Source organism: Perognathus longimembris, chromosome 3, assembly GCF_023159225.1.
Source record: "Perognathus longimembris pacificus isolate PPM17 chromosome 3, ASM2315922v1, whole genome shotgun sequence".
Lineage (NCBI taxonomy): Eukaryota > Metazoa > Chordata > Mammalia > Rodentia > Heteromyidae > Perognathus > Perognathus longimembris.
The window spans coordinates 117,273,566-117,288,577 of NC_063163.1; the positions used below are offsets into that span (position 1 = coordinate 117,273,566).

The 15,012-nt window shown below is 57.1% G+C and overlaps 3 protein-coding genes across 6 annotated transcripts in view; all 3 read left to right on the forward strand.

The window, feature by feature from the left end:
* The window catches only part of Kmt2a (lysine methyltransferase 2A), a 67,632-nt gene extending 66,188 nt beyond the window's left edge, over positions 1-1,444 (forward strand). For all 3 annotated transcript variants that reach the window (XM_048343927.1, XM_048343928.1, XM_048343929.1), the window contains one exon: positions 245-1,444. In XM_048343927.1, the coding sequence (XP_048199884.1) occupies positions 245-520 (276 nt within the window). In that variant the 3' untranslated portion in view covers positions 521-1,444. The remainder of the gene's footprint in view (positions 1-244) is intronic.
* A 4,328-nt stretch (positions 1,445-5,772) lies between these two features.
* Positions 5,773-9,761, forward strand: Ttc36 (tetratricopeptide repeat domain 36). Its single transcript, XM_048343935.1, has 3 exons — positions 5,773-5,936; positions 6,840-7,028; positions 9,431-9,761. Exons 1-3 carry the CDS (start codon positions 5,822-5,824, stop codon positions 9,691-9,693), a joined length of 567 nt encoding a protein of 188 aa, XP_048199892.1. The 5' UTR covers positions 5,773-5,821; the 3' UTR covers positions 9,694-9,761.
* Positions 9,762-10,174: 413 nt separating this feature from the next.
* Tmem25 (transmembrane protein 25) lies at positions 10,175-14,242 on the forward strand. 2 transcript variants are annotated; one of them, XM_048343934.1, is made up of 8 exons: positions 10,175-10,398; positions 10,657-10,968; positions 11,726-12,016; positions 12,217-12,348; positions 12,639-12,669; positions 12,792-12,892; positions 13,016-13,102; positions 13,226-14,242. In XM_048343934.1, exons 1-8 carry the CDS (start codon positions 10,329-10,331, stop codon positions 13,297-13,299), a joined length of 1,098 nt encoding a protein of 365 aa, XP_048199891.1. In that variant the 5' UTR covers positions 10,175-10,328; the 3' UTR covers positions 13,300-14,242. The 2 variants fall into 2 exon arrangements, with proteins under 2 accessions (XP_048199891.1, XP_048199890.1); XM_048343933.1 differs by having other exon boundaries at positions 10,177-10,398; positions 13,013-13,102.
* Positions 14,243-15,012: the final 770 nt, after the last annotated feature.

Consider the following 15,012-nt stretch of genomic DNA (forward strand, 5'->3'; position numbering starts at 1 on the left):
CGCCTGTAATCCTAGCTACTCAGGAGGCTGAGATCTGAGGTGGCAGAGGAGCAGCCTTGAGAAAAAAAAAAAAGCCAAGAGATAGTAGCCACGCCCTGAGTTCAAGTCCCAGTACTAGGCATTTCAAGGTGTGACTGGCTGTGTGCATCACTGTGTGACTCGGTGGTACATCCCTTGGCTTTGGGTTCCATCCCCGGCAGCAGAGGTGACTAAGTAACAGGCAGCGCTTCCTCTCCGTGGGCAGGGCATCGGCTGCTACATGTTCCGCATCGATGACTCGGAAGTCGTGGATGCCACCATGCATGGGAACGCCGCCCGCTTCATCAATCACTCCTGTGAGCCTAACTGCTACTCGCGCGTCATCAACATCGATGGGCAGAAGCACATTGTCATCTTCGCCATGCGCAAGATCTACCGGGGCGAGGAGCTCACCTACGACTACAAGTTCCCCATCGAGGACGCCAGCAACAAGCTGCCCTGCAACTGTGGCGCCAAGAAATGCCGCAAGTTCCTGAACTAACGCTGCTCTCCCCCCTGTGCCCGAGTTCCAGGACCCAGGGCCACGCCGAGCAGTGCCGAAGGCCTTTCCCGCATTAGGCGCTCCAGGACCACGCGGGCTGGTGGACGGGCCTCCGCGGCTGAGCGCCCTGATGTTCGTATTCAAGTCATACATGTGGTCAGAGTCTTAGGGAGAAATGAGGCCTCAAAGAAAAGATCCGTGACAGGCTTTCTTGGGGGACCCCTCTTGATGGTCGGCTGTTAAAATTGCTGGGGAGCTAGGTCCTGGGCAGTGTGCCTGGAAGGAGCCTAGAGAGGTTCGGTTTTGTTGGGAGGTGGGGCCTGAGCGTCTCCTCCCAGAGCTGTTGTCTTCCTCGCCTCAGCCCTTCCCCCAGCCCTTCCCCGGGCGGGACGGGACCCAGGGCCTGCTGGACTACCTGCTGCTCTGCCAGCCACGCCCTGCCTGTGGCCATCTGTTGCACAGACAGAGGTCTGGTGGTTTTCCCTACTCCTCCCTCCTGAGAGAGTTCACTTCCAGCTGGGAGACAGGATCCCTGGCACCTCTGGTCAAAAGGCTGTCTTGGGGTTGTGCCAACTAATTACCAAACACTGAGCCCGTGGGCCGGAAGTGGAAGTCCTATCCCTGTGAGCCTTATCTCAGCCAGTCACCTCCTTGACCGTAGGAGCGGCTTCCCTCTGCCATTCTTCTCTTCACTCCACCTTCCTTCCCGTCCTCCATCCCGTCGCTTTCCCACCCTGCTTCCTGGGTCCTCTGCCCCGGGAGCTCTCTCTCCCCAGTGGGCCTGGGCTGGGCCTACAGGAAGCACTGGGGGGGTGGGGGGGAGTGGACAGGAGCCGCTGGCCAGAACCAGACAGGACCTGAAGGTTTTGTGCAACTCCCCTGAGAGTCCTAAAGAAATATGTGTCGCATGATTTTTTTTTTTTTTAGAAGAGGATACAGATTATTTCAGTAGGATTTGAATCATGCAACCACCAGAGCACCGATAGCCAGGATGACCCCGGGCCCCTACCTAGGCCGTGGTAACTTTCTCTCCCCTCGTTTAGACATAGGAAGACTTGGTTTTGAAATGCTCGATGTCTAGTTGAAGGCAGAACACTAATCCTTTCAAGGCCCAGAACTTGGGGGCCAGACCACTGGGCGTGGAGGGGCTGGCCCGACGCCAGGTCGATGACGCTGCACAGATGACGTTTTTTCTCTTCCTTCCCCCGAGACAGTGAGTGTCTTGACCCTGTTAAATTAAGTCATTGGATTTTACTCTGTTCTGTTTACAGTTTACTATTTAAGGTTTTATAAATGTAAATATATTTTGTATATTTTTCTATGAGAAGCACTTCATAGGGAGAAGCACTTATGACAAGGCTATTTTTTAAACCGCGGTATTATCCTAATTTAAAAGAAAAATCGGTTTTTAATAATTTTTTATTTTCATAGGATGAAGTTAGAGAAATTATTCAGCTGTCCACACCCGGTCTGGTTTCCCCCCCCAGCTTCCCCCTGGAAGGTGTGCTTTTCGTTGTTGTTTCAGTGTAGCTTGTCTGTGCCCCAGTGACCATGATGGAGAAGGAAGGCCGCCCCGCTCCACGGCCCCTCCCGCCCGCCCCGGGGAAGCCCCTCCGAGGGCCACAGTAGGCTCGCCACAGGCCAGTGTCTTCTCTCCTTTCCCACGCCACCCCCCGCCTCTGGCAGCAGCCGGAGCGGCGGGCAGCGGCCTGCGCATCTCTCTCATCTTGCCTTACTTCAGAGTCAGCAGCCAACTCGACATCCTCCATCGCCATCGGTCTCATAGGTCATTTCCTTTCTCTTTCCTCCCCTCTGCCCGCCCAGCCCTCAGACCTGCAGAGAACCCACCGATCCCCGCGCCCTCTCTGGGGGGCAGCCTGTTGAAACTGAAGCACAGTGTGACCACTCACGATACAGCAGCCCCCCCCCCGCCCGCCCCCCGCGCGTGCCAGGAGAGGGTGGGCGCCCTTTTCTCGCCACAGGAGCCCGTTCCTCTGGAAGTCTAGCAAAGCAATACGACTCAGCCCAGGACTCACGGCTCTGCTGTGCCTTCCAGCCTGGGCTCCCTTTTCTCCTGAGACCTTAAGGACCTGGTCTGGTGGCTTTGCCGGCCCCTTGTCCCTGTCGCCGCGGTCGTGCTGGAAGCCCGGCACTGCGGCCAGCATGGCAGAGGCCTCCTGGTCATCGTGGAGAAGCGCTGGGGGGGCGGGGGGGGGAAGCCGTCTACCCAGACCTCGCCTCCCATCCTCCTTTTCCCATGAACTAGATGCGGTGGCCCGAGGGGTTCCACTCGTGTCTCGTTTACTTTATTATTGCACTGTGTGAGGTTTTTTTTGTAAATCCTTGTATTCCTATTTTTTTTAATGAAAAAAAAACTTAAGCTGCATTTGTTACTGAAATGATTAATGCACTGATGGGTCCTGAATTCACCGTGAGAAAGACCCAAAGGCCAGTCCGAGGGTGGGGGGAACGCAGCTAAATAGACCTAGTCACTGCCCTGCTAGGCCTCGCTGTACTGTGAGCCCCCTCCTCATCCTCTTTCTAGAACCCAAGCCCCGAGGACAGGGAAGGAAGCCACACCTTTCCTTCCCTGCCAGCTGCAGAACGGTTTGCCTTGCCTTTCACCCCGACTGTCAACCACAGAGATGAGAAAACTCCCTCTCGCAGCTCAGCCTTGAGTCCATTGCCAAAATCAGCACACCTGCCAGCAACTTGGGGACAAACTGAGGTTTCCCTAGGAGAGGGGAAGAAGGCAAAAAAAAAAAAAACACGGCCTGGCTGTCTCCAAAACTATGTCTGACTTTGTTTTGAAAGTGACCAAGGGACCCTCCGCACCAAAGTGCAGACTGAGGAATTGGGGGCCGTTCCCAGAAATCCCCCTCGGGGCACCCCAGATCCCAAGGAGTAACAGCTGCGAGCCTGGTCCGTTCTCAGAGCCAGCTCCCATACCGCTTTGCTGCTAGAACCTGTCGTGGCTGCATCTCCTGGTGGCTCAGTGGCGGCTGTGCGGCCAGTGCAGCTGCATGGCGTCGACCCCTGGCCTCCCCGTGGCTGCCCACTCGCCCCACACGGGCCCTCTCCCATTCTTAGGCCAACAACAGTGGACAGGACACCCCTGGCAGCTGGCCTTTGAACCAGAACCAGGGTCCTTTGCCAGGACCCCGCTTACCACCACCCCGAGAGCCCCCTGGCCAACGCAGAGCACCGTGCAGTCACCGTGATTTAAAAAAAAGAAAAAAAACATTTAAAAAAAATGTAACCACACACACACACATACACACACACACACACCATCTTTAATGAATGTATCTTTCTAAAGGACTGACGTTCAATCAGTTATCTGAAAATACTAAAGGTCAAAAACCTTGTCCGATGTTCAACAGTTTGATTTGGGATTCTTTTTCATAGAAATCAACTTGTTTTTTTTAAGGAAAAGCGGGTCATTGCAAAGGGCTGGGTGTAATTTTGTGTTTTCACTTCCTTCATTTTAAAAGCAATACAAGGTTATTGAGCAGATGGTTTTGTGCCGAATCATGAATACCAGTCAAGTCTCACACTCTGAAAACTTGCAACTTTTTTGTTTGTTTTGGTTTTCAAATAAATATAAATACGATATATATAGGAACTAATATAGTAATGCACCATGTAACAAAGCCTAGTTCAGTCCATGGCTTTTAATTCTCTTAACACTATAGATAAGGATTGTGTTACAGTTGCTAGCAGAGCAGGAAAACGTCAGGCTAGCATTCCTCTGGTTTCCACTCGGGGACCCCCGGCCCCGGGGGGAGGTGGCTGAATCCACCCTTCTCCCAGTCAGAGCAATGCAGAAGTGGTGTCACCTGGATTTTTCCTGCTCATGAATGTTGCCAGTCAGTACCTGTACTCTTTGTTTCTCTACTTTTTGGTTATGAATGTTGGGGTTACCACCTGCATTTAGGGGAAACTTGTGCTCTGTGCTTTCCTGGTATCTTGTTCTGAGGTACTCTAGTTCTGTCTTTCAACCAAGAAAATAGATTTGTGGTGTTTCTTTTATTGAACTTTTAACAGTCTCTTTAGTAAATACAGGTAGTTGAATAATTGTTTCAAAATCAACAGATGACAAGCTTCTTTTCTAGAAATAAGACATTTCTCGACAACTTTATCATGTATAACATCTTTTGAGTTTTTTTTCCTTGTGTTCTTCCAAGCTTCTGGTTAGAGAAAAAGAGAAAGAAAAAAAAAAGAAAAAAAAAAGGAAAATGTTTGTAAGTCCATCAGTGTTAACTCCCTGTGACAGGGGTGAAGGAAAATACTTTAATAGTTCAAAAAATAATAATGCTGAAAGCTCTCTACGAAAGACTGAATGTAAAAGTAAAAAGTGTACATAGTTGTAAAAAAAAAAAGGAGTTTTTAAACATGTTTATTTTCTATGCACTTTTTTTTATTTAAGTGATAGTTTAATTAATAAACATGTCAAGTTTATTGCTGCAAATGCTTGAGCTTCCTTCTGGCCTTGGCAGGGGTGGCTGAGGGGGGAGGGACAGGGACATGGCCCCTGGCCCGGTTTCCATCGACCTCACCGTTCATGCTTTTAAGATGGAATTAGGAGCCAGGCTCTGGGGCTCACACCTCAGGAGACGGATCTGAGGATCGAGGTTTGAAGGCAACCCAGGCAGGAAAGTCCACGGGCCTGCTTTCCAGCAGAAGCTGGAAGTGCAGCCGTGACTCAAGTGGTAGAGTCCTCATTGCGAGTGACAAAAGCTGAGGGAGGAGCCGGCCCTGATGTCCACAACAGTGAAAAGATGGAATCACTACATCCCCTCTGTGGCCGCCTTTCATTCTCGCCGCTTCCTTATGCCTTCACCTGGATTTCCCTCCTCCCTCAGCAGTGACCTGTGTTCAGGACCTGGTGCGCTGGATAGGAGGAAAGGCTCGAGAGGACAGGAATAGTTCCCTTCGTCCTTCATCCCTACTTTGCCCAGGGGAAGTCAAGCCATGACTTCTAACCTGTGACTCACAAAAGCATTCCACCTCCTCTTTGCTCCATTCCACCTTAAGGCTGAGACTGGATCTGTTTATTTTCTCAAGAGCATGGGTTCAGTTGGGAAATCACTGCAAATATTCTGCTAAGCCAGGGTCACTAACCCCAGACCACAGAGGTTGAACTTACACTAGAGCCAAGGAACGGAGGCACTGCTGGGGGAGGTCCCCCAACAGAACCTCCTCCTTTAACATCAGCTGCCTGCGGGAGCTGCGGCCCCGGCCCCAGGACTGACCTTTTTTGTCCTGAGTTCCCTTCTCGGGACTTTGTTGTGGAGCACCATGGGGACTCCAAATGATCAGGCAGTGTTGCAGGCCATCTTCAACCCTGACACCCCCTTTGGAGACGTAATTGGATTGGACCTGGGAGAGGAAGCAGAGAAGGATGAAGATGAAGGTGAGCCCTTGACCTTGGCCTATAGCTTTACACGCAGGCACAGAGGAGGAAGGTACGGGGGGGTGGGGGGGGGGGGTCTTGTGTCTCCCGGCTGGAATATTGACAGTAGAGTTGGAGGCTGGCTCGTGTTTAGTGTGCAGTGGGGGAGTTGGCAAGAAACATTCTGCCAACAGAAGGCCGGGGTTTGTCTCCATCCTTTAACCCTCAGGCCTCTCTAATCTTGGCACGCACCGAAGCTAAACTGTGTTGGGTGATGTTAAACTCTCAAATCTTTGTCAAAACAAAGTTATCTCCCACAGAATGGAAGACAAATGGTGAGGGCATAGTGGCTTGGTTGACTGGTCTCGACCCAGCACGCAGAGCTGCCACTTACTTAGCACTTGTATTACAAGGCCGGCACTGCATTACCTCTTCTGCAAAGTGCACTTCGTAGCGACTGCTAGCAGTGGAAGCCCTTGTTTCTAGACAGGTGACACCCAAGCCTTCCTGAAACTTCAGGCTGAAAGGCTGAGGGGATACATCCGGGGTGCTTTTCACACCCTAGGAATGTCATGGTGGCCTTTACGGGGCAGAGTAGTAGAATAAAATGAGAGCAGGCTCAATTCCGAGCCAGGAAGACAAAGGTTCACCCCCAAATTCTGTAACTTAGGACTTAAAAGACTGTGACCTTGACTAAGTTATGGACCTACAAACTAGAGTCTGGACTACTCTTGGCCATGGGAGCCCCAGGGCCCTTTCCCAGGTCCCTTTGGGACTTGGGTAGCGTTGGCCCCTCGGTGTCTCCTGCCCCCGTGCTGTGCTGCCACTTGGCCCTGCGATGGCCCACCCTCCGCCGGCTCAGCTCTGGGGATTCCAAAGCCTTGTCCCCATGTCCCCATGTCCCGTCCGCGTGTCCCGATGCAGATGCAGTCTTCCCGCAAGCACAGCTGGAGCAGTCGAAAGTCCTGGAGCTGCAGGGGGTGATGGCGGCCGAGGCCGGTGACCTCAGCACAGCCCTGGAGAAGTTTGGCCAAGCCATCCGCCTGCTGCCGGAGAGAGCGTCTGCCTACAACAACCGGGCCCAGGCCAGGCGGCTCCAAGGAGACGTGGCAGGTGAGGGGCATGGCGAGGAACTCTGCAGATGGAGGGACAGAGAGGAGCTGGCAGGAGCAGGGGCACGGGGAGCGAGAGTCACGGGTACACTCTAGCGCGCGTGCGCGACACGCAGTCCATTCCTTTATTTAAGGAAGAGCTGATGAAAGCCTGTGGACTAGCAGTGGGCAAGGGGCAGAGGACACAAAGATAAGTGCACTGCTGTAGCTGACGTTTACATCGTAGTTCCTATGTGCGGAGTACTAAACACTTTACATAGAAGCTGTAGAAACAAGCCTAAAAGGTTTATAGTGTCATCCATGTGAAAGATGGAGAAACTGAAGCATGCAAAGGTAAGTGTGCTCATGTTCCTCCAGCCCAGAGTGACAGAGCTGGGGTCTGAGAGGAGGACTCTTCATCCACACACACCTGCTCTTTGGGTTGCTCATAGTTCAGAGCAGAACATAGTTAGGATGGGCATGAGGCAGACCTGCTCCTAGAGCAGGCAGGCAACATGGAAGGATGGAGAAGTGAACTGACAAAGGTGAGCAGGGCCAGGTAGAGATGAACTCTGTGTCAAGATGAGATTGGATTCTGTACATGTGCGTGTGTGTGCACACGCACATGCACACGCGCCAGTACTGAGGCTTGAACTCAGAATCTCACACTCTTGGTCAGCTTTTTCACTCAAGCTAGTTTCTACCACTTGAGCCACAGGTCCCTTTTGGCTGGTTAATTGGAGATAGTCTTACAGAGTTTTCTGTCCAGCCTGGCTTCAAACCATGATCCTCAGATCACAGCCTCCTCAGTAGCTAGGATTACAAGCATGAGCCACAAAGCACACAGCTCAGGTTGGATTTTTTTTTTTTTTTTTTTGGCCAGTCCTGGGCCTTGGACTCAGGGCCTGAGCACTGTCCCTGGCTTCTTTTTGCTCAAGGCTGGCACTCTGCCACTTGAGCCACAGCGCCACTTCTGGCCATTTTCTATATATGTGGTGCTGGGGAATTGAACCCAGGGCTTCATGTATTCGAGGCAAGCACTCTTGCCACTTGGCCATATCCCCAGCCTCAGGTTGGATTCTTGAAAACATGTACCTGGAGGCTTTAGAGGTAGAGTGACTGGGTCAAACCTACTGCATTGAAGATAATTTGGCCAGAACAAGAAACCATGGTCCAATGAGCCAGGCTGATGGGAAGATGGAAACTAGAGAGACCTACTGGGGAATGAGGTGACAGGAGTCGTAGGGTAAGGGGTTCTGAAGACCAAAAGCGCCAGCCGGAGAGTTTGGCTTCCATTCTGAGGACAACAGAGAATCCTCTAAAAGCTCTTTCCAGGCTTCTCTGTCCTGTGCTGATGAAGTCAGCCTACAAAGCAAAACTCCAGAGTGGAACGGGTGATTCCATCTGGAAAGTTCCTCCAGACCAGCTCTGCAGAGGAAAGCTGAGCAACACGGCAGTCTGAGAGCTTCCCCATCAACAGCCTGGGCAGTTGGTGCACAGTTGGTGCCGGTCCTGGGAACCCAGTCCTGGAACTGTGAAGCTTGGCCTTGCTCCTTGCTGAGCTGCCCAGGGCCCGGTGAAGCTCTCCAGGAGCCTAGAAAGTGGAGCAGAGCCCAAAAGAAAACAGCTCGACCCCAGCTAAGCTGCCTGAGGTTCTGAGTTCAGAGCTCAGGGGCCCAGCCCAAGTCTTTTATATGATGACCGTAAAAAAAAAAAAAAATGAAGCTGTAGTCAAGCTCTGGTGCCCAGGACCCCCTCCCAAAGAAATGAGATACACAATAATGAACGTGATAAGAGAATGAGGAACAGCAGTGAGATCAGGGCACAGCAAAGAGCAGTTGTTCTAAAGAATGCAATGGAAGGAGGGGGGGGGGCAGATTCAGAGCAGGGCCCTGCACAGGATTTATACTTAGTAACTTCTCTGTGGAACTGCAGGGGCAATGGGCCAGAATCATTAATAACGTGATCACTCTAAAGTCCTCCAAGCCACCTTCACTTTGTTTTTGCTCTGGTAGTGGGGCTTGAACTCAGGGACTGCGTGCACTCTTGCCCAGCTCTCTGCTCACGGCTAGCATGCTACCTCCAGTCTGGTATTCTGTTGGTCACTTGACGACAGTCTCTTGGACTTTGCCACCTGGGCTGGCTTCAAACCACGGTCCTCCCATCCTCAGGCTCCTGTGTGCGTGCGCAGGGCCCAAGTGTGAGCCATAAACACCTGGGTACTAAGAGCTGGCACTCGGGGCAGGCAGGAGATGCACGCCTCCATCCCTCCCGGCCTCAAGTCCCAAAGGTCGGCCAGGTGCTGGGGGGTGGGGCAGACAGGGCTGAGAATCTCGCGAGAGCCGGGGGTGGGCGGGGCCCCGGCGTCGGGAGCGCGCCGCTGACCCCGCCCCCCGCCCCGCCCCGCCCCGCCCCGCCCCGCAGGCGCCCTGGAGGACCTGGAGCGCGCTCTGGTGCTGAGCGGCGGCCGCGGCCGCGCCGCCCGGCAGGGCTTCGTGCAGCGCGGGCTGTTGGCGCGGCTGCAGGGCCGGGACGAAGATGCCCGCGCGGACTTCGAGCGGGCGGCGCGGCTGGGCAGCCCCTTCGCGCGCCGCCAGCTGGTGCTGCTCAACCCTTACGCCGCGCTGTGCAACCGCATGCTGGCCGACATGATGGGGCAGCTGCGCGGACCCCGCAACGGACGATGAGCGCGGCCACGGGCGGGGGGCGGTGTGGACCCGGGGGGGACTCCGAGCAAATAAAGCCGCCAGGCCACCGACCGCGTCGGGTGTGTATCTGCCCTCGCGCCCCACGCACGGCTCGGCCCGGCGCGGCGCGGCGCGCACGCAGGCGACCCCGCCGGGAGAGCGGGCACGCGGGCGGGCGCGGGCGCGGCCGGGCGGGCATCGATTGGTGCTGCCTGGCGCCGACCCCGCCCTTGGCGGGGACCCCGGCGCCCCGCAGACCTGAGCAGTCGCGCCCGCCCCGAGGGAGCCGGGTGAGCCGCGGGGACGTCTCCGCGCCGCTCCCCCTGCCCCGCGGCGAGGGCGGGCGGGGCGCGGGCCGGGCGGCCTCCGGGAGCCGGGGCGCGTGCGCGCGGGCGCGGCTCGGTCCCCGCGGCCGGGGCTGGGTTCTGCATCCGCCGCGCCCGCAGTGCCCGCAGCCCGGGCCTGGGCCTCCTCGGGCTCGGCTGCCCCGGCCCGCGCCTGGGCCGCCCCGGGCGGGTCTCCATGCCCGCTTCCGTGCGTGACTTAGCGTTTGGTCTTGGAGAATGAGCTCCTGAGGAACCGCGCGGCCGGCCTGCCCGCACCTGGCTAGCACCGCAGCCTGGAGCCCCGGCACCATGGGGCTGCCTCCAGGCCCCGCCGTGCTCCCGCACGCGCTGCTGCTCCTGCCAGGCCTGCTCAGCTCAGGTACACCCCGGTTTGTTCCCTGGCTAAGTGCTTCTGGGAGCCAGAGTCCCTTTGGTCCCTTCTGCCTGCATCTTCCCTCGGGTACCCACCCCCTCCGGGCCCGGGGGGCCAGGGTTCCCCTCCCCACCCTCCTAGTCTAGGTCCAACCAGTCCTTGGTGAGAGAACCCCGCTGCCCTTCTGCAGCAACCTGGTCCTGGTCTCAGAATGGGACCCCGCCCTCTCCCAGCCCTTCCCAGAGGCCGCCTGCTATGTTCCAGGTTGGGGGGAGTTGGCACCACAAATTGATGGGCAGACCTGGGCAGAGAGGGCACTTCGGGAGAATGAGCGCCATGCTTTCACCTGCCGGGTGGCGGGCGGCCCTGGCACACCTCGACTGGCCTGGTACCTGGACGGACGGCTACAGGAGGCCGCCACCTCAAGACTGCTCAGTGCGGGTGGGGAGGCCTTCTCTGGAGGGACCAGCACCTTTACTGTCACTGCTCAGCGGGCCCAGCGTGAGCTCAACTGCTCCCTGCAGGACGCAGACAGTGGCCGGCCAGCCAATGCCTCTGTCATCCTCAACGTGCAATGTGAGTACCGCCCGGACCGCGCCAGCCACTGGGCAGGTGCTCAGCAGGACTGGTTTGGTTTGGTTTGGTTTTGTTAGGTAGGCTCACTATTTAGGCCAGTTAGCCTCAAGCTCCCAATCCTCTTTTGCCTCTGCCTCCCCACAGGCTCAGATTACAGGCTCCCCCGCGTTCCCAACCTGAGCAGGACATTTAGCAAACACTTAAAGCACCTTGTGAAGAATAACTCACTTTACCCTCCTAATGACCTTATGAAGGAATTACGTGTGTGCGCGCGCACGCGCACCGGTATTGGGACTTGAACTCAGGCCCTCCAGCTCTCTCTTGGCTTTCTAGCATTCTCCCATTTGAGCTATGCCTCTACTTTTTTTTTTCTTGTAAATTGGAGATAATGAGACTCTTGGATTTGTCTGTCCTGGCTGGCATTGAACCTCAATGCTCAGATCTCAGTCTCCTGAGTAGCTAAGCTTACATATGTGAGGCATCAGCTTATTTTACAAAGGAGTAAACTTAAGACACCAAGAGGTTAAGCAGTCTGCCCAAGGACGGGAGACCAGGCCAGAATGCAAATCCAGACACCTGCCTGGATTTATACTCTTCCTCACTGTGAAAGGCCATCTCGGTGGCAAGCGCAGCCATCCAGTCCCGCGATGCCCCCTTGTGAAAGGCTCAGGACTCCCTGCTCCCACCCAGGTTTGGGAAGAAACGTCGGAGCAGGAGGAGTTATGCTGAGAGCTGATTGTCCTTTGCTCTGTACTAGTTAAGCCAGAGATTGCCCAGGTTGGGGCCAAGTATCAGGAAGCTCAGGACCCAGGCCTCCTGGTTGTCTTGTTTGCTTTGGTGCGCGCCAACCCACCTGCCAATGTCACCTGGATTGACCAAGATGGGCGAGTGACTGTCAATACCTCTGACTTCCTGGTGCTGGATGCCCAGAATTACCCCTGGCTCACCAACCACACTGTGCAGCTGCAGCTCCGCAGCCTGCCACACAACCTCTCGGTGGTGGCCACCAATGATGTGGGTGTCACCAGCGCCTCGCTCCCAGCTCCCGGTGAGCAGCAGCAGCAGCGGGCACGGGGATCGCAGCACAGGAGTGGGAGAGCGTGGCGCCCACTGGGCGGTTCCTTGTGAATAAGCGGTCCCAGCTTCCTTGGGCAGGGAGGGCCGAGTCGTCTAGCCTGTGACACACGATGGGGCGGGGGGGGGGGGGGGTCCTGCACATCTGGAGCCTAACTGGTGGGCCCCCTGTAGGACTCTGGGCCTCCCGGGTGGAGGTGCCTCTGCTGGGCATCGTCGTGGCTGGAGGGCTTGCCCTGGGCACTCTCGTGGGCTTCAGCACCTTGGTAGCCTGCCTGGTCTGCCGGAAAGAGAAGAAGACCAAAGGTAGGGCCGGGGCACTGGGGCCGAGGGGGGCTGGAGGAGTGACAGAGGGGTGGGGCGGTGACAGCAAGGGTGGTAAGCGAAGCTGGGTGCCACATGCCAGCTGACGTGGGACAGAGCATCTGCGGGGTGTAGCCGTGGTAAGGCTACCGGCAGGAGAAGGCACTGGGAGCCCACCTCTAGTCTTAGGGCGACTCCCCTTGCCTGCGGACCCCAGGTCTGAAATGGCGTGGGGGGCAGAGCCGAGGGTGAGTGGGCTCAGGGACTCACTAGCATGGTTTCTTTGTCCTCAGGCCCCTCCCGGCGCCCCTCTCTGGTCTCTAGGTAATTCTTCCCGCTGCTGGGTGGATGGGCACAAACCTGGGGCTTCAGAGGTGAGGGAGGCCTGGGGCGTCGGGCGGAGCCTGAGCACACCCCGCCTCTGTCCGCCTCTGTCCGCCCCGCAGTGACTCCAACAACCTGAAGCTCAACAACGTGCGCCTGCCGAGGGAGAACATGTCCCTCCCGTCCAACCTGCAGCTCAACGACCTCACTCCGGACCCCCGAGGTACGTCCGGGACCCCGCCCTTCGCCCCCAAGCCCGTTAGCCCCACGAGAGCTGCTGAGGAAAAGAAAAGGCCCTGGGGCATGGGAGGAAGGGACTGGGCGCCACCCCCCTGTCGCCCGGCAGGGAAGCCAGCGGAGCAGCCCATGGCTCGCCACAGCAGCCGGCCGGAGCTTCTGGAAGCGGAGACCGGGGGCCTCCTCACCAGCCGAGGTAGGGGGGAGGAGGGGCCTGCGTGTCTGCCCAGCCCTGTGCAGTGCCAGCAGCCTGAGGCTGGGGACAGACGGGGGGGGGGGGGGCGCCAAGGTGAGCCCCCGGGGAATTCTGACCCCGCAGGCTTCATCCGCCTGCCCATGCTGGGCTACATCTACCGAGTGTCCAGCGGGAGCAGCGATGAGATCTGGCTGTGAGCCGGGAGCACCCTGAGCACCCCAGCCATCTTCTACCTGGCCACGCCGCTGCCGCCACTCCCGGAAAGAGCACCCCCCCGCCCCCCACGGGCCGGGCACAGGGATCCTGGGCGGGTCTGCCAGCCGGAACTCAGTCCCTGGCGCCTCCTTGGACCGGGCACCTGCGCGTGGTGCCCAGGCCCCAGCGGGGGACACTGGCCAGGTGTGTCCCGGTGTCACCTGTGCGGTGCCCCCGGGGTCCTCCTCCTTGGCACCCTGTGCAGGGGGCAAGGAGGGCCCTGCATGCCCCGGATGTCCTTCCTCTGCTCTGCAGCTTTGTTCCCTCAGGGAAAATGCAGTCCCCGACTAGCTGCCCCGGCCCTGGCCCCGGGGCCTTGGCCAAGCACCAAGGAGCCCCTCTTGCTGCGGCTGCACCCCTCTGCCCCCCCTGTGCCCCGCTCCTCTTGGGCATGATAGGTTCCGCCCTGTGCCTCCTCTGGCATCCCCCTTGGCCCCGCACCCGCGGTGCTGCCGAGGGGGAGAAGTGATGTCTGGTGGCCTCCAGGGTAGCATGGCACTGTGCTTCGTGGTCTGCTGTTCGCACTTTAAGCACATCCCCAAGGGGATGGAGGCCTAGGGCCCGGAGCCCCCCGGCTTCCCCAGTCCCCCGTTCTCAGGATCCATGGACTCCCTCCCTCTCCGCAGGCCTCCCTCCCACGGGACCCCAGCCCCGAGCAGCCTGGTCCTTAGGGGCTGGCTCTAGCAAGCACATAGGGGGGCACGGAGAAAGAGGGAGGCCAGACACCCCCAGATGACCTAAGAATGCTTTCAGAAGCAACACGGAAGTGCTTGAAAAATAGAGTGCAGAGTATATTTTTCCCTCGTTGCTATCTTGTTTTGTAATTTTTCTCAGGTTAACTGCCTAGGACAGTGCTGAGCACAGTAAACTCAAACGTGAATATGATGATCTCTGCTTCATTTCTTCAAATACCTTTCTTGACATTTCTCCTTTTAAGATCACTGTTTGTAAGGAACAGCCCCTCTGTGTGTGTGTTCGCGGCGTATGTGTCAGGCTGACAGGACAGCGCTTTGGGTGATTATCGTCTCTGCCCCTCTTGGCCTGCATGTGCCTGTGGCGCTCTCCGGCACCTCTGCAGCCACTTTGCCACACTGAGACACAGCCAGCACGGCTGCTGTTTTCTGTTGGGAGCGCGGTTGATGCACTCCAAGATATTCCTCGAATCCGTCCACCTGTGCCAAGCCGCTGGCGCCTCCCACTCGGACGACTGCAGCAGCCGGGCCCTGGGCCCTGACGAAGGCTGAGGCTGGTGGGCAGAGACCCCTCCCACCCCAGCACAAGTGAGCTGTGACGCAGGGAGCGATCAGTTCCCCCGCTGGAAAGCCTGATGCGGAGAGGCAGGTCTCAGGCTGCCGCCCTGGCTCTGACTTCAGATGTTCGCCTCAAGGTCCTGCCGGTTCACCTGCGCTGCTCCACCGGCAGTCGACGGAGCGCCCGTTAGCGCCTCCTTGAGCTCCATTCATTGGTTTGAGCGGCTCAAAGAGCTGAGAAGCTACTACTGGTTTATCTCAAACAATATTCCAGAGGATGCAGACGCCCAGGGTGACAGCGTGAGATGCGAAGAAGTTGAGGGGGGGAGATGAGGCGCACAGGGGAAAACTGAAAGCCGCCATGTCCTCTCCAGGCCTGCCACCTTCTCCTAGGAGCTTCCACAG